General features: G+C 43.4%; 1 protein-coding gene across 1 annotated transcript in view; it reads left to right on the top strand.

Annotated features, from left to right (window-relative positions):
- LOC107108588 (chromosome unknown open reading frame, human C8orf34) overlaps positions 1–27,696 on the top strand; it is a 159,260-nt gene that overhangs the window by 78,340 nt on the left and 53,224 nt on the right. Inside the window, exons 9-10 of the mRNA XM_015409051.1 lie at positions 17,340–17,425; positions 24,261–24,328. Of these exons, the coding sequence (XP_015264537.1) occupies positions 17,340–17,425; positions 24,261–24,328 (154 nt within the window). The remainder of the gene's footprint in view (positions 1–17,339; positions 17,426–24,260; positions 24,329–27,696) is intronic.

The raw sequence follows: 27,696 nt of genomic DNA, 5'->3' as shown, positions 1-27,696 counted from the left end.
TATTTAATGTTTCATTGAGATTAGTGAACTCAGTTCCATATAAACATGGCTAGTGTTGGATTCTAAATGCTGGTCATACGCAAACACTAACAGACATTTAAGTCTTGTCAGTTTCAGTAGTATGTAAGTGTGCATAACTATTTGTTGAATTGTGCCTACACAAAAAATGTGTGCAATAAACCAAGGACTACTGTTGTTTGAATTCCATGCTGTGGAATCAATTTCATGGTGAGCTCCCTGTGAATTTCCCCTTTGAAAGAAACAGCGAGGTCTCATTATGTCCAAAATCCTTGCTTTGTCATGGGAAACAAACAACACAAGACATAAGATTTATGTCACAGCTTAGTCAAAACTCTCATAGGGCATAGAATTTCCCTAGTTGACCACATTTTCCCACTGAGTATATCCAGAAACAGCACTTGAAAAAGCAGATATGCTAATCAAAACATTGTTTGTCAAGAAAAATTGCTCTTTCTGTAAGGGTAAAAGGGGAATAAATGCAGTCTTAATTGTCCTTCTCTTTCATTATATTTTTAGTGATTACATATTCCAATTGTCTTGAAGTTGTTCTAATCTTGTAGGAGACAAATGTCTGCAAGTGTTTAATGTTTGCTTTGACATAATGTTTGCTTTGACACAATTGCTAAAAGGAAATTCCATAGGTTTCCTGTGCATATGATTTCATATGCACAGTTACTCAACAGTAGGGACCTGAAGGCAGGGAAAATTCTGAGGAAAAACCTGAGAACTCCAATGGAAAAATCGGAATTTTACAGAGCACTGAAAGCTTTACTCATTCTAAAATAGAAAATATTTCATAGGAGTTCAAGTATGAGTACTGATCATGTGTGTATGTAAAGTTCCATCAAGTGACAGCCGACTTATGGTAATTCCAGCAAGGGGATTTCAAGGCATTTGAGAAGCAGAGGTGGTTTGCCATTGCCTTCCTCTCCATTGTCTTTCTTGGAGGTCTCCCGTCCAAGTATTGACCTTGCTTAGCATCTAAGATCAGACTAGATCAGGCTATAACATGCTGCTTCCCTCCTTAAATACTAACTACTTGGAATGCTTTTACAGGGTTATTGTAAGGATAACATGGGAAAGTGTGAACCATATATGCCTTGAGCTTCTTGGAGGAAAAATGGGTAAAAATGCATTAGGAGACAGAATTCATTTCAGTGGAGCTTATGTGGAAGAAACTATGCTTAGGATAAGAACCTAGCAGAGTGAATTTACATAAAACTTTTTTCCACAGTAAGATCCCGCAAGGCAATCTATCATGCCTTGTGTGTCCTCTGTTGATCTGTCTGGTATATTGAAATGTTCGCAGGAGACCAGAAGTAATGAACAATAACTACTGTTAAGGTTTCTTGAAAGCTCATTAGTGCTCTAAGGTGTCATTATTGGTTGAGTGCTAATATGCAAGTTAAAGGAAAAGTTTCAGTGAGAGCAGAGCCTTAGCTAGGTCTTAACCATGTAAGGGTGACAGCAGAGAACTAACAAGACTTGGTTACCATGTTTGCATGTCTGAAATACATTTTTTGCAGGAATATCTTTCTCAGTTTTAAAAAGGGGGTGGAAAGAATGAAGAAGCTGACCACGAATATAATTTGTATCATGTGATATAATGGTTTTACTCAGCTACAGATAAAGGATTGTCATATAATATTATAATTCCCTATCTTGTAAAAGGTTTAGATAATTATAGCTCTTTACGGGTTTTCTGCTCTGGAATAATGTAGTCCTGCTCTTGGGAAATTGCTTCAGAATGTATGTATTGAAATATACAAGTAATTTCATTCATACTTTTTGAAAATGCAAAAATCAGACAGAAAAGGTTATTTCTCACAGTTTCATTGTATGGCCTTTGTTCAGCTAACAAACTCACTTAATCTGATACATTATAAATGCTACAGGAATTTCTAAAATGTGGACATAATAGACGTTATTACATTTTTAATCAAAGTCTTTAAAATGTTTTAAGACTGTGGTCAGATGTGCAGTTTTATCTGCTGTTGCCCGCCTCTAATTAATCCAGGTTATTTTGTAACAAAGAACACTGATCACACTCACCCCTTTTAGCACTCTTCAAAGCACTTTTACCCCATCCTTGATCGATCAGACGCAGCAGCCAGGGAGTGTAGCTGGTGGCCATTTTTTTAAAAAAAGTTTGTCCTTTGAGCATGCTCACAAGCACTGATGAGCCTGCTAGGATATGTAGTTCATGGGGCTGTCAGCCATTTTTTTAAAAAAAGTTTGTCCTCTGAGCATGTACACAAGTGCTGATGAGCCTGCTGGGATATGTAGTTCACTGCCGTCCTCCCTCTCTAAACGTTTCAATTAACCCCTTCCCCAAAGCACAGAAAAAAGCTGAATTACAGAGGCATCTTTCTTTAGAAAAATGCTGTATAACAGAGACATCTTTCTTTGAGAGTTTTTAAAAAGAAAACAAAGCCTTGAGCAGCTCCTGTGTGGCGGGGAAAGGTGTGTATATGCACTTATGTGCAATTCGCTAACTAGTAAAAATAATGGCAGCCAGAAAACAAGAGACCAGTCAGACCGCCCTGATGGCTTGGGTACAGAAGAATGATCAGACAACAGGGAATCCATTTTGGAACCGGCTCAGACCAACAGAACTGGACTTTCTCAGGTATCAAAGAAACACACAGCGAGGGGGGGGGACTTAGACAACTGGGTCACAACAGACAGATGTTTCTGTCTGATCATTTAATTTAATTAATTAATTAATTAATTTACCTCCACCCTCCCTGCCAAAGCAGGCTCAGGGCAGTTTACAGAAGGATTAAAACACATAACAGTTAAAACAATCCTAAAACCTTCTAAAAACAATCCAAATATCAATTTGAGGAACTTTCCTATTGATCTGCTCCTTGTTCTGTTTCTTACGCGGCAGGCACAGGCTGTTGCTGGTGACTCCGAGGGACATAGCTTACAATTATTGGGGGCGGCTCCCTAGTTTGAAGGCCTGGTGGAAGAGCTCCATCTTACAGGCCCTGTGGAACTGTATAAGGTCCCACAGGGCACTGATCTCTTCTGGGAGCTCATTCCACCAGTACCGAGCTGCCACCGAGAAGGCCCTGGTCCTGGTTATGGCCAGCCTGGCATCTTTGAGATGGGCCATGAAAGCTGGGTCATTTGTCTTCTGAAACTTGGGCACTGGGGACTTCCCATGGTAAATGGTTGCTGATGAGGCATTGCAGCAGGCAGATTCCAAGTGCTCATATAGGGGCGGGGGCCATGGGGGGTAGAAGTGAGGTTCCTGGGGTTGCAGTACTTCCTAATTTGGCTTTGGATGGTGTGGCTGGTGCTGGCCTTGTGGGGCTGGGAATTCAGAGCCACTGTCAGGTCCCCAGACATGGGTCTCATGGCCAGCGCAACACCTTCTCCCCTCTTGGCCTTGTGGACATCCACTGAAAGGGAGCAGTGCAGACCTAGTGTGAGTGGAGAAATGCTGTGGCCCAGGGTCAGCAATGCTCAGTGGGTCAGGGGTTGATTACTGAGCACCTCAAGCAGCTGGTGGCTGTCACTGGAGACTTGGAGAGGTGGATGGCATACATCAAGGGACTGCTCATGGACCTCTCAGCAGTGGTCTGTGACCTCATATTGGTCTCTTTCCCTGAAACCTCCCCTCCTTCTCTACCAGCAGCAGCATGGGATCACCCAGGAGACAACCTGGGGGCAGCTTCAGCACTGTGACCTTGGTGCTGGGAGTTACCCCCACTGGTACCAGGCATCCATGCCCTGTCTGATGTTCCTTTTGCTCTCCCTGTGCCACTCTTCTGGAGGTTGCCCTTGTTGCTTCATGGGGGCTTGCTCCTGGGTGGACTTCCTTGGACTCACTCCTGGTGCACAAGGAGGTGGCATTACCGCCAATGGCCTGCCTCATTGTTTGGGGAAATTAGCTAGGTGGCAGGCCAGGCCAGAGGGGTACAGGGACTGCACACATGCACAGTAGGAAGACTCTAGGTTTGAAGAGTAAATTAAATAGGTTTTATTGAAGAATTTCCCTAATTACAAGCACACGAAGCATTCAAAAAGAGCAAGCAATACAGAACTGAGAAAGTAGAGGTAATGATAGCGAATAGAGGGGACAGTTGTGGGGTAATACAACCTGTCCAGACATGCAGAGAGCCATAAAGATGGGTTTGTGGCCCAAACAAAAATTTGGGGTGTGGACTGCCAGTTGGCATTAGGGCAGAGGCACAATTTGAGATCATGTGCGTGGACAGATATAGACATTAGAGAACAATACTGACCAATGGGAGGTCTTGAGGAGGCTTGCCTTAGGTAAAGGTAAAGGTTCCCTTGCTCGAAAGCCAGTCGAATCCGACTCTAGGGTTGCGGTGCTCATCTCCGTTTCAAAGCCGAAGAGCCAGCGCTGTCCGAAGACGTTTCCGTGGTCATGTGGCCAGCATGACTAAACACCAAGGCGCACGGAACGCTGTTACCTTCCCACTGAAGTGGTCCCTATTTATCTCCTTGCAATTTCTTGCTTTCGAACTGCTAGGTTGGCAGGAGCTGGAACTAGAGATGGGAGCTCACTCCGTCATGCGGCACCCAGGTCTCGAACTGCTGACCCACCGACCTTCCACAGCCTGCAGTTCAGCGTCTTAACCACTTGAGCCACCGCAGCTTGCCTTAGGTGAAGACAAAAGATTACCTAGACCAATCATGGGTCCCAGGGCGTGCGACATCAGGAGGAGCCAGATCTAGGTGTGACCAATGAAGTTCCAGTGAGGGCAGAGTCTGGATTAACAATAGCGATTATGGGATTAGCCAGGTGTTGGGTAGCTAGCTGAATGGATTTTTTGATCACTAATGGTCCAATCAAGGCAGTTTGAAAACGTTCCCATGTTTATACAAAAGGTGGGAGATGGGTCTCTAATTAGTGTCAGGAAGGATAACTAAACATTTGAATGTATTATTGGTTTATCTCAGTATCCTGAGGGAAGGAGCAGGAAAAGCAGTTGTGAGGACAAAGGATTCTCACATAGACATAGGTGCACACAAAAGTGCTGGGTGAAGTTCTGGAGACAGAAGAGCTATTTGCCAGGTGGCCTTTGCATACTTTACCTGGTGGAACGGCCATTGTTTCATATGCATGCCTTTCTGGGTGGGGGGAGAAGACTGGAGGTTTTGCTCTGAGGGTTGCCTTATGCCACCTGAAAATGGAGAGACTTTCCCAGAGCTATGGTTTGCTCTGTGTTTCAGAATCAGGAGTGCCTTCCTGGCCTGAGTTTGTGGGTCTCTGGTTCAGGTTAGAAAGTGGGGTGCCCCTGCTGTTGTGGATACCCTAGAGTAGGGCAGTACCTCTGGGCTACAGTGAGGCCATGGTTGTAGCCCAATGGTATGTAAACCCCTCTCTGTCCCTCTGATACCATGCCTTTGGGGCCAGGACCCCAAGGCCATTGCTTTGTGATTGGTTGGTTCCCTCTTGTTTGTCCTGACTGTGCAGCCATACCCATGTGATGTCTTGGGGCCCTGACTGTGTGGTTGCTGGGGATGCTGACATGGGGGCAGCCCCACTGTTGGGGCATTTGCTGGTCCTGGTCTATGCTGATTCCCTTTAGAGAGCTAACCAGCAGTGCCACTGTTGTGCCAGTTGCCTTCATGATTGTACTGCCTATTGCTTAGTAATTTAGTAACATTTGTAGCAAATCTGTCAATATGCCATTTTTTTCAAAAGTTAGAAATATTTTAAATAAGTTTAGAAAGATGTGATCCATCTAAGTATGCCTTAACAAGGTAAACAGACCTTTTTTGCGATACTATGAATGTTCCAAGCCACCAGTGTAACATATGCTTTCCTCTGCTTAAAGAAAAGAACAGGAAATCATTTGCTAAATTTGCTGCAAACAATTTTTAAACTATTTCTGGTTATTTTACTTGGGGAAACAAATGTTTATTATGGGTGGTTACCAGAGGTGGCACAATAAATAGCCACACTGTACATACTGAAAATGGTATTATCAGCACATCAGTTAATTCTGACATATTAAAATATGTATACATAAATGTCAGATGAGCTATTCTAAATATGTCTGTTTTCTTCATAGTGTATGTTTGAATCTGTCCCACATGCCAAAGCCTTAATAATACTGATACTTTGTAATAGTTTTTCAGTGTTAAGTATCCTCTCATTTACTCTCAAGGGATTCCAGGTATGCCTGCTAACTACTAAACTGTTCTTAATCAGAAAGAAAGTCAGAAACTTGCTTTGCAATTGTTAAGTAAACCATACACTATTGTACCATGATGTTGTCTTACTTCCATGCCTGTATTTCTTCTGTGTTGTGGAATTGTGTTCTGGAAACAATGAGATTTATCTGACTAATCATCAAAGAAAAATCCTTCAAGCCTTCTGAGGACCTCCCAGAATGCATTAATTTAATCCTAGTAACTTGAAAAGGTCAATTAAGATAAAATAAGGGCCTAAATATGGAGGCTATTACTACAGCAGGTAGTCTTTAAGTAAAGGACGAGATTTTTTTATTCAGGTCACTTTGTGATAGGGTTGCCAATCCCCAGTTGGGGGCAGGGGATCCCCCAGTTTGGAGCTCCTCTCCCTGCTTCAGGGCTGTCAGAAAGTGTGGGGGTGGGGGTCGCTCCATTATACCCTATGGAGACTGGTCCCCTTAGGGTATAATGGAGAATCAATCTTTGGGTATCTGGGGCTTTTGGGTGGACTGTTTCTTGAGGGCCCAAATTTTCAGCATATCTGTTGGCACCTCTCCTTAACACCCCCCCCCCCCAGTTTCAAAAAGATTGGACTTGGGGTGTGTGTGTCCAATTTTATTAGCCCCCAAAGAAGGTGTTCCCATTCACCATTATTTCCAATGGAGGGAAAGCATTTAGAAAAAATGTGGTCCCTTTAAATGTGATGGCCAGAACTCCTTTTGGAGTTCAATCACCTAGTGACATCACAAAAGTGATATCACGTACTTGCTCCTGGCTGCACCTCCAAAGTCCCCAGATATTTCCTAAGATGGACCTAGCAACCCTAAACAGATACAATCTTAACCCTCGTGCTTTCAATTGTTTTAGAAGGATGTAACTGTTCTTAGAATTGCTCTGACAGACTCTATTATTATGTATGTGCTAGAAATCCTGTCTTAAATTTGCAATAAAAGTTAGACTGTGTAACATTGTTGTGCTTTGGAGACATGACCATGGACACTAAGGTGTGGAAACTTGCCTTCCTGTCAAAGCCCAATTAAAACAGATAGATGCAGAAATTCTAAATGGGTTGCACCCAGAAGCCATTATATAATAAAAGTGAAAAACGTTTTGCCATACATTAAAGGAACATCCTTTATAATGTGATAATTTACTTTAAAAATGCTAAATACCTTCCCTAGAGCTTCGGGCTATACTGAGTCATCCCTGTCTATTTCCAGCACTTCTTCCTTATCAAAAGTTATCAGATGAGTGAAATAGATGAGGTTCTGCCAGGAAGCAGGCTCTAAAATGTAGTTGATGACACAGAAAGATGTATACCTTCCATGTCTGTCTTTTAATAAACTTTTCTTATAGGAGTGGCTGTGCACAAGGAGGCATTTTTGTGTGTAGCCTTTGGTAACAAGAAATCCCACTAAAACAACAAAAAAGGAGAAAATTTGACACATATAATCTCATGAATGGCCCTTTCTTTTTTTCTTTTTCTTTTTTTTTAAAAAAGGCTTTATTTACTCTCCTGAAAAGGAGAGGTATTTTGCTTAAATAGAAAAATAGGGAGGGTATATAGTGGGAGAAAGAGAAAGCTGAGTGATATATTAACTTGTGAATTAATCTGTTAGTAATGTCCAAATTATCTTCTTAGGCTTCTGTGTGCAGTCAAACTTCTTTCTTCAAACCAGTTAAAGGTGTTATCTATGTTAGTGTATTAGTAGTGTTCATTCGATGCTCTGTTAGTTAAAGTTTCCTCAAGGCGCATTCAGAACCGCTCCTTCGCGTGCTGGCTTCTTTTAAATTCTCGATTTCATGGAGGGGCTTCTTCTGTTTCCCTTTCTCCGGCTTTTCCAGTCCTCCTCCGCGCTGTTAACGCTTCCATTTCATATACTGTAAAGCTTCACTCTTTCATGCTCTTTCATGCCCTTTCAAAAGATCTCTAGCTCTGAGAATGGATTTTCTTTTTTTTTTAATTCCAGTTTCACTTTTAAACGCTGCCAATGAATGGCCCTTTCTTGCTTTGTTTTGTATCTAATGAAATGAGCGTTGACTCAAGGAATTTTATACCCTGGATAATTTTGTTGGTCTTTTAAGTGCTACTGGACTCAAATTTTGTTCTGCTACAGACAAACACAAACTCACTTCCATGAAGATAGATCCATGTGGGTAGCCATGTTGGTCTAAAGCAGTAGAACAGAGTTTGAGACCAGTGGCACTTTTAAGACCAACAACGTTTTGTTCAAGAGATAAGCTTTTGTGTGCAAGCACACTTTGTCAGATACAATGAAACAGAATTTCTTCAACCAATACATATAGAAAGACAGAGGGTGAGGGGGTTAGTTGCTAGGAAAGGCCAAGTAGAGCCAAAACATGGAAACAAAATTGGTCTGTATGAACTGGTAATTTCCAATTATGTTTCTGTCTCTGTCTTAACTCTAATTGGCCCTTCCTGGCAACTAACTGCCCCACCCTCTCTCTTTCTTTATGTAATGGTTGAGGAAATTCTGTTTCACTGTATCTGGAGAAGTGTGCTTGTACACAAAAGCTTATACCTTGAATAAAACTTTGTCTTAAAGGTGCGACTGGACTCTAGTACACATGGAATGTGATTGAAGGCTTCTGAAACCAGACAGCCTTTTAAACTGCCATTTGTTCAGGGCCGGCCCACCCACTAGGCAAACTAGACATTCGCCTAGAGCGGGCCCTGGATAGGGGCGGCAAACTGCCACCCTCACCCCGCCAACCCCCCTGCCCCCACCAAAAGTGTAGCACGCTCAGAGAGGCAGAGGGGAGAGACCCTGGCGAACCCAGGGTTCTCCGAGGCTCCGCTCCCCTTCCCATCCCGTGGCGAGGTGAGTGAGGGCAGCGCCAGGGCAGACAGGCAGCACTCACCACAGCTGCCCCTGCCCAACTGTGTGTGTGGAGTGGCGTGGCGCTCTTGCCAGCTCGAGGCTCCCACCTCCGGCTCCTCCCCAGCCAGCTTGATGTGACGCTCACCCCCGATGCCCGCTTCAGAGTTTGTCTTCGCCGTTGAGGCTAGCGGTGGCCGGGCAGTCTTGTCTCTTCCTCCCCGCCATGGGCTGCCTCCTCTCATCTTGCCTGCCTTTGTCGCCCGCTGGCCCCTGAGTGAAGCAGCCCGGCCAGGAGCTGTCACTTCACTTCCCTGATTCCACTCGGGCATGGTCACCTTCCCAGTCCAACCCCGCCGGAGAACACAAGCCCACTGGGGGGGGGGGAGAGGAGGCAGTGGATGGCACTAGTCAAAACGAGTCATTCTCTCATCCCCTCTTCCAGGTAGAGCGATTCCCTTTAGCCAAAATGTCTTTATTCCAGGGGGTAGCAGATAAGGCAGTCTCCCCACCCCACCCCTACGGCAAGTAGGCATAACTTCTCGGCTGGTGACTGCTTCCCACCCACTTCCTGCAGCTTCGGCAGGCCCCGCAAGACCCCCCCCCAGACTTTCAAACTCCCTCTCTCCGGCCTTCCTCTTTCCCTGCTCTCCCCTCAACTCCTCTTCAAGGAGGAAGCAAAAGCTCCAGGCGCTCTCCTCCTCCTCCTCAGCTCCATTCCTGTTCCCCCCCTCTCCCCCGGAGAAACCGAAACAGGGCAATCCTCTCTCCCCCCCATGCAAAAGGTCCCCCCCCATGGCTCTGAAGAAGGGAGACTGAAGAGGGTGGTGGGAGATCTCGGTCCTTTAAAAGCCCAGGTAATTGATAAGAGGGGAGAAAAAGTAAGTCTCAGGGGGGCAATGAGGCCAGAGGGTGGTGTGGAGGAGCTGGGGGGGCAACCTTTCTTCCACCCCATCCTAGGTGCAGTCCCCCTCCCTCCGACTCAGGTATCACACAGGAGAGGGTTTGTGTTGTGTTATTGCGCTTTCCATTTTTAAAAAGTGAGATTCTTCCCCCCCCCAACATGGTAAAATAAAATGTAGTGTCTTTGCTTTTCCATTTGTTGACTTGGGTTTCAGAGCCTCCTCTACCACTCTCCCAGGTGATGTGCCTGAAATGGAAACACTAAAGAGACTTTAAATGTCAACATCACAATTAACAGGATTTTCCAAAATGCTTTGTGATTTGTGTTCTCCTGTCTTTTTCTCACAATTTAAAAAAAAAAAAAATTAGCTATTTCAAAATTTGTGTTTTTCATTCTTCCTAAAATGCATGTATTTTTGAAAATTGGTGGGTGCACGGGGGGGCGGTGCGGCGGTGCCAGAAGAGATCCTCGCCTAGGGTGCAAAATAAGCTGGGGCCGGCCCTGCATTTGTTGTAATATCCAAATGGGCACACAAGGACAACTTTTGGTTCAGTACTAGTATAGAGCCCTAGTTTGTGGAGCAGAAACAAATTCCAGTTTGTCCAGGTGCTCTCATTTAGATATCACAACAAATTAGAGTGAAGGCTTTGGAAATCAGGCGAAACCAGGGACTGTTTAATCACACTTCATGGCATGTTTGGTGTAGTGGTTAAGTGCGCGGACTCTAATCTGGGAGAACTGGGTTTGATTCCCCACTCCTCCACTCGCAGCTGCTTGATGACCTTGTGCAAGCCATAGTTCTGTCAGAGCTGTTCTTGAAAAAGAGCAGTTCTCTCAGAGCTCTCTTGGCCCCGCCTACCTCACAGGGTGTCTGTGGTAGGGAGCGAAAGGGAAAGGAGTTTGTAAGCCGCTCTGAGACTCTGAGTGAAGGGTGGGGTATAAATCTAATCTCTTCTTCTTCTTAGTTGGCCACTCTGAATGTTACCCAAACAATTTGCTATTGGGTGCACTATCAATGAAATTAAAAGAATGTCCATGTAATAGCTCTGCTATAGCAGACCGTTTTGCATCATTTAAGTTGTTATAAAAGTGATCATTTACTGTTATTGATAGTTCTAATCACATCCTTTTTCAAAAATTGAAGGCATCAGCAGCTTGCCCATTACAGTGCATTGCTGCTGGAATATCTGAATTTCAGAAGCAGTTATCAGTTGTGGTGTAGGAAAGTTGCTCTTGGAAAAATCTGCCACAGTCCATGTAACATTTAGATTGCACTTTTTGGGGACCAGTCCAATACGTACAGGCAGTTTAGCAAAATTGAGAGTCTTAGAATTAAATACTAGTCATGCCTAAATAATGGATAATGTAAGTTCCCTTTTAGTTACTAGATCTCATTAATGGGTAGTGTAGTTCTATAATTGCCTATTAACTTTTTGAGCTTCATATAAAGATCCAGTGCTGTTCTTTGCTTTAGCTTCTCTGTTCAAGCAGAATATAGTGATATAAACTCTAAAGTTGTTCTTTCATAAATTTTTTAAAATCTCTCACCGTCTTCTGGTGCTGCAAGGATGCTGGTCTGCTGGCTGCCCATACAATATGGCACAGGTCTTCATTGCCTCCTTATCTTTCAGTAACTCCATTGTTTTCCATTGGCCGTTATCCACGAAGAACTTGCCATGCAAGCATCTTCTTAGCAAAGAAAACTGCTGCTCAGTTTAAATGTTGAGGCCAGCTCAGGGAACAAGAGTCTCTCTAATAGAATTACATGGACCAGTACCTGATCCTGTGCTCTGTGCTGAATAAGGTAAATACGGTGTTCTCAAAATTCTTACAGATGTATGGATTTCATGACAAAGCAATTGAGCATGTTTAAAAATTTTTGGTGGCACTGCATCTGCATGGTGCCATGTGTGGTCAGAGACACATGTATATACTAAACACAGGTCTGTGTGAATATAACCCACTTCCCTGTTTGTCTGCCATTCACACTAGGATAGCCTGAGCTCAGGTCAACTACCTTCTTTCTGCTTCTTCTGTGCTGAAATAGCTGCTTGTTTAGGTTATATGCACAGTTTAGGGAATAACCTGATCTGGGCAGACACACGAAAGGCAAAGGGGATCTCCTGACAAAGTGACAACTCCTCCACGAACCCTGAAATGAATACTGAGAATCTGAGTAAAGTGAAATTGGAAATAGCTTATGGAAAGGAATAATTAGAAAAGCCCAATAATAACAGTCATGAAGCAAAAATCCCCTATGCTAAAATGTGTGTGTTAAATTACAAATGTTCCCAGCACCCATGTAGCCTGTGGAAGCTGTTTTATTCAAGAAGGCAAAAGACCACAGAGGTAGAGCAAAGGGAGGGAAACAAGGACTTCTGGTATTCATGCAGGTTCTAGGCAGAGGCCCTGATCTCAAAGTGAGGTCCTGCTAGTTAGGCAACAGGTTATCCAAAAAGTAATCCATAGGAAGGAACAACGGGTGTCAAGCTTTGCTGTAGCCTGAAAGTGGGTAGAGGGACAGGGACACAATGGAGTGTTCGTAGTCAGTTTCCTTGGAATTCACAAGGTGGGTGTTTTGGGGGCAAATTTGGACTCTAGTAATTGTAGGGCCAGAGGCTTGAGTTCAAAAGCTTGGAAAGCAGGGAGGCAGCAAGGTGAGTTAACATGTATGGTGCTAGATTAGTCCACTGTGGAGGAGGATAGAGTCCTATGATCCTTGAAGTATTTCCAAATAAGAAATGGATAATGCTGGTATACTTATTCGACAGAAATGCCAGAGCAGCAGATGGGAAATATTCATGGGTGGGTGGCACAGGGTGATTTTAGACTTGCTTCAACATTTTTATATGTGTTTTAAATGTTCGTTTTGTTAAAAATGTTTTTACATTGTTGTTACCCACATTAGGTCCTGAGATGCTTGGGAGAAAGAAAGGCTTATCAGTATTTTAAATACATTAATAAAGTGTACCTTTAATAACAACTTAAGGGTTGCTGAGTAAGGAGTCTGCTGGCCAGATAACAGGAGAGGCTTGCCTGTTCTCCTGATGTGTTCTTTCCTGTGAGGTATGATGAGAGACTTCATCCTCCCACTCATTCTGCACTTTGTTGCTAGAAATACCACTTCTCCTCCTCACATATCTAGCAGAGAAGCCCGTTCTGGCCTTAAGATGGAGTGAGAGAGGGTGAGGCTAGCAAAACTGGATGCTTGATGGTGACAATCTACATATATGCCACCTACTGCCTCTTGCATTTCATAGAGGAAAAAATACAGGGATATTTGTCTTTGATCAGTCATCCATATTTTATATTACTGGAATTACTGCCAAGTAATTTAACACTGTAGAGAAAAGGCCACCTATAAACTTGGATATTTCTGACATTTTAGCAATACATCATACTTTTAAAAAGTATTTTATACTTTTAATTATCAGACATTTTAATAGGAAATATAACCATTTCAAATTACAGAATGTCAAAAATATTTTCATATGTATCATATTTTCATAATTTGATTTTTAGCAAGAAGCTACAGGTTTGTGTTCACTTTGCTAATAATTGTGGAATCTTGCTTTTGGATATTTCAGGATTGTGAAGGATGCTGTTTAAAACTGTGATTAAAAATTGACTCTGTTTTCTCCCCACTTAATTCACATATGTCATAACTCCCCCCCCACATATGTCATAACTTGATACAACTTCCTGTCCTTACTCCAGACCCCGCAGAAGCATTAATCTAGACCAGGGGTGTTAAACATAGGGGCTGGATCTGGGCCATCCAGGGCTCTTACCCAGCCTGCGAGCAACTTGTGTGAGGGAGGGAAGGCAGGAGTCTGCTTAGGGGTGCAAGCTGGCGCACATGGTGAGGTGTATGTGTGGTTGAAGCTGTCAAGAAATAGAAAGGAAATGGCTAGAGGGTGGGGCTAAGAGGCTAAGTTAAAATAGTGGGGGGGGAATAGAATTGAAGGCAGAGAAAGAGGATGTATGGTGTTTGTTTCCCTCCCACCTCCTCTGACTGCAGCTCAGTGAGGATTGGAGAAGCCACTTCACTGGGGGGGGGGGGACACAGAGCCAAATGGCCAGCACTGCCACCACTGCACCAACTGGCTTCATGTTTTTCAAATGGTGACTGTGAGGAGGGTTGGTGGGAGCAGGTGCACAGAGCGGCAGTTACCTGATGAAGGGACAGGGCCAGTGAGGAAGAGAGAGGGAGGAGGACTGGCACACAGATTGGGAAGCAGCTGGGCTGTCTTGTGCATGCTGCTCTGAGGTGAAAACACTACCTGGCCTCGGAAGCAAATAGAGGAGCAAATGGAAATAGGGGTGCTGATGTTGTCACTGTATGTCTGAAGAATTGTAGCGCCTGGAGGCAGAGTGAGTGTTGCGGCAGGTAGGAGACACTGACCTCCCTTCTCCCCATCTGTTCTCAGCCCATGAAGGAAACGGGGTCACAGGAGGATGAATAGTGCCCCTTGGAGGTTTTGGAAACAGCCTCTCCCTCAGGCCGCACCACCGTTCTATGGGAAACACAGGAGGGATGAGAACTGGGGGTGGGGGATCTGGGAGAGCCAGGTTCTCCTGAGCCAGGACACTGTCATCAGGGTCACTTGGGGCTGGTTACTCATCCTGGTGAACCATTAGTGGGGGAGGTTAGAGTGGGGGAGGGGGGAGTCCAGTGTGTCTCCTCAAGATCTTCAGAAGTAGGATGGAGAAAGAGAGGAAACAAAGAGCAAGAGATGGATCATAGCCATGCTCAGCTGCTGAGGCTGGGTTTACGGGGGGGGGGAATTTCCACCCCCCTATTTACCTTATTTACTTCTAAGGATGATGACTCATCTCCTAAAAGTACTATATATGCAAAAAGTAGCTATTTTTAAATGGAAATGTAAGATACCCCCGTTTTATGGTATCCCTTGGAAAAAACTTGTCTTGCATATGATTAAATACATTTATTGGGGCTTTTGTGGGTTCCCCAGTACTAATAATTAATTGTTTTTGTTTGTATTTTGAGCAAAAAATAATGTCGTTAATTGGGTTTGCCTGTGTCCTTTATAAAATTTATATCTGTGGTACATGGCATTACATTTTATGGCACATATTGCCCAACCCAACAAAGTAACATTTGTGTCAGATCCAGCCCTCATAGCAAATGAGTTTGACATCCCAATCTATACCCTTTGCAAAGCAGTTGTAACTGCCTAATGATTAGCGTACATTATTCCTGAGCAAATCAGGTTTCTCACTAGTGATTCATGAGAATACCTTACAGTTCCATGAGAATTTAAGCTCAATGTAAGTCGAAAAAGTGACCATGGAGCTCAAACAGAATTTCTGTTTCTGTAGGAAAATTTGCAGCTGTGAGAGCCATTAGTATCAGTGAATATGTTTTATTGTTTTTCTGACTGCTTTATGGGAAGATTGTGCTTTCACTCCTAGTGGAAATCTGCTCAGCTAAATATTATTGCCTGTTGGAGATAGATAGCTTTTGCTTTTCACATGATCCTAACAACAAATACAAGGTTTTAAAAAACACTGAACTTGTAACAACAAGTGCTGTTATTCAGGAAAGGGGGATGATTTATGGATTAAGTGTACTGGAAAGCCACAATTGAAATGAAAGTCACTGAAAGGGTTGTATCTTCCAAAGGCTAATGTAAGATCGAATTTGAAACACAGCAATTTATGAAACACAGCTAATGTAAGATCGAATTTGAAACACAGCAATTTATGAAAGCGTATAGAGGAGGGAATAAAACCTGAACTGAAATAGCAGTTACACTGAAATAGCAGTTTTGTGATACAAAATATACTGAATTCTTTTCAATTATTCTACAATTTGAGATGTATAGAACCATGCACTATTCCTTTGACTTGACAGATCTGGTGTTAATTGGAAGTTTTTGTCACTTTGATTATATTTTGGTACCAAGGATAAACTCTAAGAACCCAGCTAGATTTCATAGAATCATAGAATGTTAGAGTTGGAAGGGGCCTTGCAGGTCATCTAGTCCAAACCCCTGCACTCTGCAGGAGCATAGCCGAAAGATAGCCCTACAACATACTTGAAAGATGGTCGTCCAGCCTCTGCTTGAAAACGTCCAGGGAAGGAGCATCCACCACCTCCCAAGTCAGTCTGTTCCACTGCTCAACCACTCTTACAGTTAGGAAGTTTCTCCTAATATTTAGCTGGTAACGACTCCCTTGTAATTTCCACCCATTAGATCTAGTCTTGCAATCCAGAGCAAGAGAGAATAGATTCACTCCATCCATTTAAAAGAGAAAGCTGTATGTATTTGTACCTCTTTCTTCTTCAGGTATGAAATGGGGTGGGGGCTCCTTTTAACACCAAAAGAGGTCAGTTAGTAAAAGGAGCTAGACTCTTCCTCCCTATTCTCCATTATTTTAGGCACTTTTTGCCCTGCCCAGCTCACTTCCAATATCATAGCCAAAATAAGCAAATATGGCTGCACAATAATCTACTTTAGCCCTAAATCTATGCAGTGTTCCCTCTAAGATGAGTTAATGTGAGCTAGCTCACAGTTTTTTAGACTCTGGCTCACACATATTTGTTTTAGCGCAGGAAGGATGGCTCCAGAGCAAACTTATGCAGTAACCAAATTGCTGGCTCACAACTTTAATGCCAGTAGCTCACAAAGTAGAATTTTTACTCACAAGACTCCACAGCTTAGAGGGAGCATTGATTTGATTTGATTGATTTGAGTTGATTTGATTGAGTTGATTTGAACATACCACATCTAAACATTATGAAATGTAAATAACATATAATTTAAAACTATGTGCATGGAAACATCTTCAGTAAGGATTTTTGAATTTAAAAAATCAGATAAAATGTAACTGAGTAATTACAGCTGTGTGTATGCAAGAAAATACTTTAAAACAGTATGTTAATTTTTAAAGGCATCCTGTTAAACAGAGCTTCTGTCTGACATGTTGAAGAGTTACTATCAGAGGTATGCATAACCACAATCCCTGACATTCTGTGGTTACCACCACCTCCTGTGGCACCCACTATCCAGTGGCATAATTCCAAAGGTGCCTGCAGGTGCGTTAGTGTCTAGCAGAAATAGATGGTGGATGGTGCCCTGTAAGGTTAATCCAAAATGTGGGTCCAAAAATAAAAGGTCTGTGGGGTATTATATTCTGTGGGGTATTGTACTGCATGTTAGGGTTCTAGGTCTAGGATTATTTTAAATGTAAATATATGGATTTTTAATAATTTGATGTTTAATTGTCATTGTAACTCTCCTTGAGTCTGGTTTCAGAGAAAGGAGGGCTAAAATGCTCTAAATAAATAAATAAAAATAGTGTGAACCAGTATGAGGTTGCTTCATATGATTATATATAACTTCATTTTTGTTTGTATTATAATTATCTAGGCTACAAGGAGATAACTTGCCAGGAAGAACAGAAGACGTATCTGTTGCCTCTCAGACTGTTGAGCAAGAAGTAGCAGAATCTGTTGGTAAGGTCTTAGGAAAGCTATATTATTTTATATGAAAAACTTTTGGAAAGATCTCAATGAATTTCAGTCAATATTGATATATTATAGCTTTGGCAAAATTAGATTTTTATAAATAGATGAATAAGCTGCAGTAATATAGTAGCTATATTAGGACTAATTTAAACATTGTGCTAGTGTAGAAAAGTAATAAGCCGATTTTTTAGCTCAGCAGCATTCTTCATCAGACAGTATGCTAAGCAAGAAAAACAAAGGGTGGGGGAGATATTATATAGCATTATATAACTGAGCCTGCAGTTTTTAATGGGAGTCTGCAGTTGGATACTACTGATATTGCTGATACTGACCTGATAAGATGCCAGATGTTTTGAGGATCAGATCAGAAATGTGAAATACAGCTCTTGTCTCCCCAACATGCTTTCCAATTCCAATGTTACTGTTCCCAAAATCGAGTAGCTGAAGAGGAGGAAGCACTCCCAAGCTGGTCGGTGTCACATCTGCCCTTTGAAAGGGCTATTATTTTCAGTGGGAATGCCAAAGGCCAAGTCTACCACTCACTGTTTGAGCCTTCCCCCCCCCAAGCTGGTTGGTGGCACTTCAGCTCTTTACACTTTAAAGGAATGTAATTTTCAATGGGGGTAGACTTGATCTCTGATTTAAAATAATGTTCATTTATAGTTTAAAGGGCAGATGTTCTACCAACCAGCTGGGGGCTAGGTACATCCCCCCCATTTTAAGTCTGTGTCAAGAAGGGCAGCAGCATGAATCGATGGTTCTTTTCCTATTACACAAGCCAGCAGTAACATGCCCTAGTGCCAACTGGGTCCCACAAATGTCACACAAAGCAGAGTAGAAGCAAAATATAACCCAGTGGTTGTCCTTAACTAGCTGAAATGGAGATTGATACTAGGTGGTGCATTAAGTGTAGTACCATGAGATTTGTTTTCTTATGACACTTGGTTTAGATCAAGCGGTAGTGAGTTTGCAGACTTAATTTTTATCCAGGCACCCATGGTGGCTCTCAGCAGCCCTGGTTAGGGGAGGAGCCTAAACTCTGTAAATATTACTTGGCCAGAAAGAAAGATGAGAAACAAAAAAAAAGACCAGAAGTGAGAAGGTAGTAACTGGTTAGCAGTTTTGAGGTACAATTTGTTAGTTTGTTGTTATCCCTCCTTGAACGTGTATAGCTCTCAGTTCAGAGACAACAATAAACATTGCTTGGGTTTCTCATTTATGTAATGTGTTGAAGATACTTCCTTCCTTGTTTGTTTAAAATGCTTATGGTTTGCCTCTCTCCTGACAATGGGACCCAAGACACCGTACAACAGAAGGTTGACGCAACAAGGCATAACAGTAAGAATCCAGAATAGGCCGTCCATTGTACTAGTGTATCTTAGAATGGTTTTCTTTAAAATAGGCCATCCATTGTGCTAGTGTATCTTAGAATGGTTTTCTTTAATTTTTACACAGCAACGTAAAGAAACCAATAACAGTGATTGTATTATAAGCTCATATCTCAGGTATCTTATGCTAAACTTTCATCAGGTCATAATAATGTGAGGCAATAGGTTCAGTACATTGGTCACTTTTTTATATTATTTAGGTTTATTTTTCTTCTCATGGCTGTAATTTCTGTTTCCACTGCATCCCCTATTCAGACAAAACTACATCATGTGGAAACTGCTGATGTAAATATTCCTTCTGAAAACATCAGCACAATGCTGAGGCTTAGCAGAATTACAGTGCTTATCTCTACTTTTTGCATAATGATGCATCACTTGGTTAGCAGGCACTATGTTGTTAGACCCAAAATACTTCTCCTATGGCAGTATGCTCATTATTAATTAGCCAAAAAGCTTGAACTCACCATACTTATTAAAGAAAAAAAATACTTAATTAGGGAACAGATGGTAGTGGTGGAAATGGCTTCACTACTTTCAGACTCAGTTTCAGGTCAGGTCCCATTTCATCTCTTACAGTTTTACATTGTATTATCTCATATGTCATTTGCTGTAAAATAGGAGCCTCTAGACATCAATATTGAGACTTCACGGTCCAATATGGGTATTTCCATATGAACTATTCGTTTGCCATATATCAGTACAAAAGACCTTATTTCAGTGACCCACAAGCACAGTTACTGAGTCTGTTTTGGTGTAGTGGTTAAGTGCGCGGACTCTAATCTGGGAGAAAGATTAGAGATGATCAGGTCAGACAGAGGAGTAAAACAAGGATGTATTTTGGCACCTCTTTTATTTAATATTTACATTAATGATATGGTACAGTTTTTGCACAAACTTGAATTCCATCCTCCAAAACTTGCAGATAGACATATTTCAATTTTACTATACGCAGATGATGCTGTCCTGCTTTCTAGGACCCCTAAGGGACTTAAGAGAGCTCTGTGTGCTCTTTGGCAATACTGCAGTCAGAACTGCTTAGAGATAAATTACACGAAGACTAAAATAATGGCTTTTGCCAACAAGCCTAGGGTGTTTAACTGGGTCATTGACTCTCGTCCCATTGAGCAAGTTCGCTGCTATAGATATCTTGGAGTTATATTTCAGTCGTCTGGTCATATGAAAGGCCATGTTGATTACCTGTCAGCCAATGCGAAGAAAAGTGCTGGAGCTATTCAGAAGTTCTTTTGGTCCAAAGGAGGTCGCTGCACATCAGGAAATATCAGGAAAGACTAGGACCGATTTCCCACAGCAGCTGCTCTGCGCTCGCTCCTCTCTTTGCCCTGATGGTACATGTTAATTTCCCACTCGAAGCTGTGCAGCTGCATTTTGACCCGTGGCTTTGCCCGATTTTACCCGCGGTTTCATAATCCTCAAAAAACAGGATCACAAAACCGCGGGGGAAATCGGGCGAAGCCGCGGGTCAAAATGCGGCTGCGTGGCTTCGAGTGGGAAATTGACATGTACCATTGGGGCAAAGAGAGGAGCGAGCACAGAGCAGCTGCTGTGGGAAATCGGTCTAGCAAAAAGCAGATAATTGGGTCAACATATACAGAATACTGTAAAGCATTTGTGCAAATAATTTCTTAATAAAAATTTGATACTCAGATTTATAATTTAAAGACTCTGTAGATAACAGACGAAGCTCTTCCAAGTCTGAAGTCTTCATCCATCTTCCTTTGGATAAATGTGCACATATTGCCTTGGGTTCTGTCTAAAATTTCTAAAATGGAAAGGGGAGAATTTTTGCCAATTCTTCTCTCCCACAACTGGGACCTCCCCACTATTCCTAGGAGCCAGGAGCCCCCTTCCCATAAAAGCAGCATTTGGGGCTGCAGTAGGAAGGATGAGGTGGGGAATCATAGAATCACAGAGTTGGCCATCTAGTCCAACCCCCTGTTCAATGCAGGATCAACCTACAGTATCCCTGACAAGTGTTTATCCAGATGCTTCTTAAAGACTGCCACTGAGGAGGAGCTCGCCACCTCCCTAGGCTGCTGATTCCACTGTTGCACAACCCTTACTGTCAAAAACTTTTTCCTAATATCCAGCTGGTACCTTCCCGTCCTTAATTTAAACCCATTATTGTGAGTCCTAGTCTCTGCTGCCAACAAGAACAGCTCCTCTAAGTGGAAGCCCTTCAAATACTTAAAGAGAGCAATCATGTCCCCTCTCAACCTCCTCTTTTCCAGACTAAACATTCCCAAATCCCTCAGCCTTTCCTCATAGGTCTTGGTCTCCAGGTCGCCTATCATCCTTGTCACTCTTCTCTGCACGTGCTCCATTTGGTCCACATCCTTTTTGAAGTAAGGCCTCCAGAACTGCACACAATACTCCAGGTGTGGCTTGACCAATGCAGTGTACAGTGGGACTATGACATCTTGTGATTTGTTCACATCAGATCAACATCAGTTGATACACCCCAAGATTGCATTAGCCTTTTTTGTCACTGCATCACACTGGCTGCTCAAGTTTAACTTTTGGATCACCCTTACCCCAAGATCTTGTTCACACACACTGCTACTCAGAAGTGCATCCCCCACCCAATATGCGTGTTCCTCATTTTTGTTACCCAAATGTAGAACTCCGCACTTATCCTTGTTAAACAGGAAACATCAGGAAATATCAGGAAAGACTAGGACCGATTTCCCACAGCAGCTGCTCTGCGCTACAGTATCCCTGACAAGTGTTTGTCCAGATGTTTCTTAAAGACTGCCAGTGAGGCGGAGCTCGCCACCTCCCTAGGCTGCTGATTCCACTGTTGCACAACTCTTACTGTCAAAAACTTTTTCCTAATATCCAGCTGGTACCTTCCCGTCCTTAATTTAAACCCATTATTGTGAGTCCTAGTCTCTGCTGCCAACAAGAACAGCTCCTCTAAGTGGAAGCCCTTCAAATACTTAAAGAGAGCAAACATATCCCCTCTCAACCTCCTCTTTTCCAGACTAAACATTCCCAAATCCCTCAGCCTTTCCTCATAGGTCTTGGTCTCCAGGTCCCCGATCATCCTAGTCACTCTTCTCTGCATGTGCTCCATTTGGTCCACATCCTTTTTGAAGTAGTGCACGTGCTCCATTCGGTCCACATCCTTTCTTGTAGAACTGCACACAATACTCCAGGTGTGGCTTGGCCAATGCAGTGTACAGTGGGACTATGACATCTTGTGATTTGTTCACATCAGATCAACATCAGTTGATACACCCCAAGATTGCATTAGCCTTTTTTGTCACTGCATCACACAGGCTGCTCAAGTTTAACTTTTGGACCACCCTTACCCCAAGATCTTGTTCACACACACTGCTACTCAGAAGTGCATCCCCCATCCAATATGCGTGTTCCTCATTTTTGTTACCCAAATGTAGAACTCCGCACTTATCCTTGTTAAATTGCATCTTGTTCACATCTGCCCACTTTTTCAGCATGTTCAGATCTCATTGAATTCTATCCCTGTTTTCTGGTGTGTTTACTGCTCCTCCCAATTCGGTGTCATCTGCAAATTTAATGAGTAGCCCCTCCGAACCCTCATCCAGATCATTTATAAAAATATTGAAAAGTACTGGGCCTAGAACCGAGCCCTGTGGCACTCCCTGGACACCTCCCTCCATTCAGATGGAATGCCATTGACAGCTACTCTCTGAGTGTGGTTCTCCAACCAATTCCCTAACCACCTAACTATCCTACAGTCATCCACAGTCCTTTAGTATGCGCATCAGAACATCATGCTTTACTGAAGCTTTACTGAAATCCAGGTAAACAATATCAACAGCATTCTCTTGATCCAGTAAGCTTGTCACTTGATCAAAGAAGGAAATCAGGTTGGTCTGGCAGGGAAAAATCCGTGCTGACTTCCTGGATCACCAAGTTGTCCTTTAGATGCTTGCAGATTGATCCCTTTAAAATCTGCTCCAGTATCTTCCTTGGGACCAGGGGTCATTTAATAGAAAAAGAGGTGCAGGAGCTCATTAGCATAACTTATTAGCATAACTTATTAGTATAACTTATACCGGAAGTGTGTCCGAAGGCAACACCCACCGCTCAGGCTCCACTGGACTGTTTTGGATTGCTAGCTGTTGGGGGTGTGTGTGTGCAGATCTGTCCTCGCAGAGGAGGGAGAGCTTGTACCTGAATTTTTTTACTGAGGGCTGCTGGGAGCAGGGGGCGGGGCTTGTTGCATGTGCCTGCCCCCTGGGCTCCTTACTGTTGGAGCTCTGCTCCTGTGTGTTCCCGCAGGAAATGACCCCTGCCTAGGACAGAGGTCAGCCTGACTGGCCTGTAGTTCCCTGGGTCATCCTTCCTCCCTTTTTTGAAAATTGGGATAACATCTGCCCTCCTTCAGTCTTGTAGCACATGTCCCGTCCTCCAAGAGGTCTGGAAAATGATGGACAAAGGCTCTGCAAACTCTCTAGAAAATTCTTTGAGCATTAATGGGTGCATACCATCTGGCCCTGGGGATTTGTACTCATTCAATGCAGCCAGGTGCTTCTCAACTACCCCTCTGTTCATGTCCACCAGCAGCCCAGTTGCAGTGACTTGCCTATTACCATCTCTAGATGAGCCTGTTCTCTTCTTCAGGGAAAAAACTGAGGCAAAATAGGCATTGAGCCTTTCTGCTTTCTCTCTGTCCTCTGTCAGAGATTCTCCATTTTCACCCAACAGTGGGCCCATCGCCTCTTTTATCTTGCGTTTGCTCCTCACATATTTGAAGAAGATGTTCTTGTTGTATTGAGCCTGCCTGGCCAGCTTTAGCTCGCTATGAGCTTTGGCCTCTCTGATGGCTGACCTACAGTGTCTAGCAACCCACAGATACTCTTCCTTAGAGGTATGTCCTTGCCTCCATTTCTTGAACATTTCCTTTTTCTGCCTTAGCACATCACAGAGTTCTCTGTTCATCCACATTGGCTTGTTGAATCCCCTACCATGTTTCCTTCTTGTTGAAATAGCAACAGCTTGAGCTTGTAAGAGCTCTTATTTTAGGAGAGCCCACCCTTCATTTGCTCCTGTCCCTTCCAACAGTCTTGCTCATGGAATGATTCTCATCATACCTCTGAGTTTATTAAAGTCTGCCCTACTGAAATCTAACTTAAGTATGTGGTTATGAACTTCCTTGGTCCCCCATAGCAAAAGGAATTCTAGCAGGACATGGTCATTTCCCCCTAAAATCCCCACCACCTTTACTCCATCTACTAGTGAACTTTCTTCTTACATCTGAAGAGTGACAGTTACAAGACAGAAAGATGGACCTCTGATCTAACATATTTGCTGTGTTATTTATGTCAAGGTTATAATAAGTAAAAACAAATACTGTTAATTATGCTTCATTGGAACTTGTGAACATGTGGATTTTTATTTATTTTTTTGGTTCTTTGGAACAGCATCAGTGCCCGAAACAGAAATCTTAATGGAGAGTACTGATGAACTGGAGAATATGTCCCAAGCAACAGAACAGGTAAGAATGGAAACTCTATGTATACTATTTTGAATTGAATGGAAAAAAGATGCAATAGACAACATTCAACAATGTTATTTATCTTCATATTTTCTTAATGAGCAAACTTCCAGTTTATTTACATTAACTTGTTGACATAGTTAAATTTGGCTCACAGCTGAAAAGTCTACTGCCTAATTCATACCACGGCCTGAGTATTAGGCTAGAATATAAAGTTTAAATTCTATTGAACCAATTACAAAATTCATTCAGTATATTTTTCAAAATAAATATGGCAATTAAGTATCAATATTTGGGTGTAAGAATTTGCTTTAAATATTGCTAGAGCTCAACAGTTTCTAATTTAATTTCTCTATTTACCTCATACTGCTTCTTAAAAGTTTTAAGCAGATTACTGAAATATAGAAAAAGCTAGACCTCATTTGAACAGCTGTGGAAATCTATCACAGATCTATCATAGATGCATAAAATTTCATACCTAAAAGAGTGATAGGTCTGTTATTATCTTCTAATAAAAAAGATAATGTCTCCATATAATCTATATTTTGGAGCAAAGAAATTAAAAGATTTCTAGGCTCAGAAACTCCTGCCAACCTAGCAGTTCGAAAGCAAGAAATTGCAAGTAGATAAATAGGTACCACTTCAGTGGGAAGGTAACAGCGTTCCGTGCGCCTTGGTGTTTACAACATCAGAGACCATTTAGAAACAAGAATAAGTTTTTATTCAGGACAGAACTTAGCAACAGACTATAGAGTTTATAAAATAACAAGCCTACGGTGGTTTGCCTTAACTAAACAGTAATGGTTCATATTTACCCAGTCAGGATAGCACAAGGTATACAGTCCAATTAGACACCAAGGGATCTTTAAGTGAAATCCCATCCTTGCCCTCCATGTGCTCTAAGGCACAAAGCAGTCCTTTATCTCTTCCAGAGATCACATGTCCAGGTGCAATAAACAGGCAACAACAGGAGACCCAGAAGCAAGAGCAGAACAAGAGCAAGGGACAGAGAGAGTCTCTCTCATTGGGTCTGAACAGATATAGCCCAATTTCAGTCACAATTAGCCCTGGCCAGTAGCCAATTGTGAGTGAGTATGGGATGTGGCCAATTGTTAGTTGCAATGGTTGCAACACGGGAATGGCTAGGAGTTTGGAGGCCACACCTGCAGGCATGTGACCCCAAATTCCAACTACTTCATTGCGTACCTGACGTCTGGCTTTCGGCATGAAGGTGTGAAAGAATGTGGGTTTATGGCATGCTATTGAGGCCATCTGGCCTCAGCATTTGGCTTGTAAGAGGAAACAAGGTACAGCGTTATCAAAGACAGAACAGGAGATGGGGCCTACCATTTGGCTTGTAACAGGAAATAAGGCACAGCCTGTTACCAAAAGACAGAACAGGAGAATGCAGGAGACATTTAGAAATCAATATTTCTATACACACATGACCACAGAAATGTCTTTGGATAGCGCTGGCTCTTCGGTTTTGAAACGGAGATAAGCACCGCAACCCTAGAGTCTGATTCGACTGGCTTTCGAGCAAGGAAATCTTTACCTTAGGCTCAGAAAAATGATTGAATTCAAAGTTGACGTGATACAGGGTGTCTATACTATCTGCACCGCAGTCGCATGCTCTATCAGAGCATGATATCTTAAGATACATTCCTTGCAAAAAAGAGTCAACAGTCTCTTGTCAATGTTAGTTTTATCTTTTGCCACAATCGGGCAGGGGGTACTCTAACAAAAGCTGCCTTCAAATCCAAATCACAGTCAACACGAGTGTATCCAAAAAAACAGGACTGTGAGAATAGACGCTTCAAGTATTATTTTACCAATTCGTCTAAGTACACATGTTTTTACATCAGTAATTTTATCAATCCATGTACAAAATCTTAGTCTACCATACAAAAATCTAACTGTCTGCTCAAGTACAAATCCTTTACAAAAAAATCCTATACAAATCCTTGGACTTGATATTTTTGTTCCCCTATTCAAGGGCGTAGACTTTCCAATTTCCCAGGGGGGGCGGCGGGTGGGGCTAGCCTCCTGGCCAAGCATGGCGCTCTCAGACAGGGGGAGGGTCCTCTTGGTGCAGCTGCCCCCCAGCCGCGGAGATGCCCAGCATGGCCCCCTCCCAAGTCAGGCCTGCCTGGATTGAAGGAAGGCTGCCAGGCTTGGAAACTGACCGATCACACCTGCCTGCCCACCCGCCTTCCCCACAGCAGCCCAGCACCGGGGAGGGGGAGCATGGCCATGCGTGGGTAGGATGGTGGGAGCCGCCTTGCCACTGCTGAGGGTGAAGCGGCGTCTGGACAGGGAGGGGGGAGGATGCCTGGCTTCATGGGGATTTGGCTCCGTGTCTCTGCCATGTGCCCCAAGGCTGGCAAGGCCCAAGGTTCCCAGTGCTTTCTGCCCCCCCCTGCTGTAGGTCCACCAGGCAAGAGCCTCCCCACTAGGCACCACCCACAGAGAGTCTCCACACATCCCCACTGCTTGTGTAGCAAGATGCCAAGAAGAGCCCCCCAGAGGCGGACCAGGTGCCCAGGAAGCCGCCCCACCATTTGTGTTGCCGCCTCCTCCTCCACCAAGCTTTGCCATGTGAAGCTGAATGGGGCTGTGGATTTTGCCCCCTCCGAAAGTGTCACGGTAGAGCCAGGGAGGCAGGCATACAGGGGGAGTCACAATACAAGTCCAAAGGTCAGCCGGGAGAGCAGTCAGCAGAGCATTAAACAAGTCCCAAAACACCAGACAAAGCTGTAGTCAAACGTTACCAGAGGTCAGAATACTGGGAGCAAAGCCGAGGACGTGGTCAGGTTCAAAGCTGGAAGTCAGGAGCCAGAGCAGTCCAAACACAAGCCGAGTCCAAAAGCCACAGAGTCAAACAGGAATCAAGGTGCAGAGCTTCTGGTTCTACGAACGAGGTTGCCAGCACAAATTGCTCATGGCCAGAGGCCCTACTAAATAGTGCTCTGGCCCATTAACTCATTAGCACCTTTGTGCGAGGTCCTGGCTGCTGTTAAAACTCAGGGCTCAAGGATCTCCGCCCTCTTGAACGTGCTTCTTTTCATCGGCTAGCCAGCTCCTGACGTCTCTGATCCCTAAGCCTACTTACAGGTGGGGGAGATGCAGGTGGTGAGCTGCTTGTGGCCTGCTCAATCCCAGATGCAAACTGTCCTGTAGTTGACTCAGATTGCTGTGTATCCTCCTCAGTACTTACAGTAGGTGCAGATCCTGATGCTTCTTCAGCTCTTAAAGGCACTGAATCCTCCCCTCTTAGGCTGTCAGGAGCTGGCTCTGGGGCTGAGTCAAGGGCAGGCATGACAGAAAGGCCACTGGGCATGTCCACAGGGCCTGGAGGGCAAACAAAA

This window comes from Gekko japonicus, unplaced genomic scaffold, assembly GCF_001447785.1.
Source record: "Gekko japonicus isolate JY-2015 unplaced genomic scaffold, Gekko_japonicus_V1.1 scaffold88, whole genome shotgun sequence".
NCBI lineage: Eukaryota > Metazoa > Chordata > Lepidosauria > Squamata > Gekkonidae > Gekko > Gekko japonicus.
This window is presented reverse-complemented; position numbering and strand designations above follow the sequence as displayed.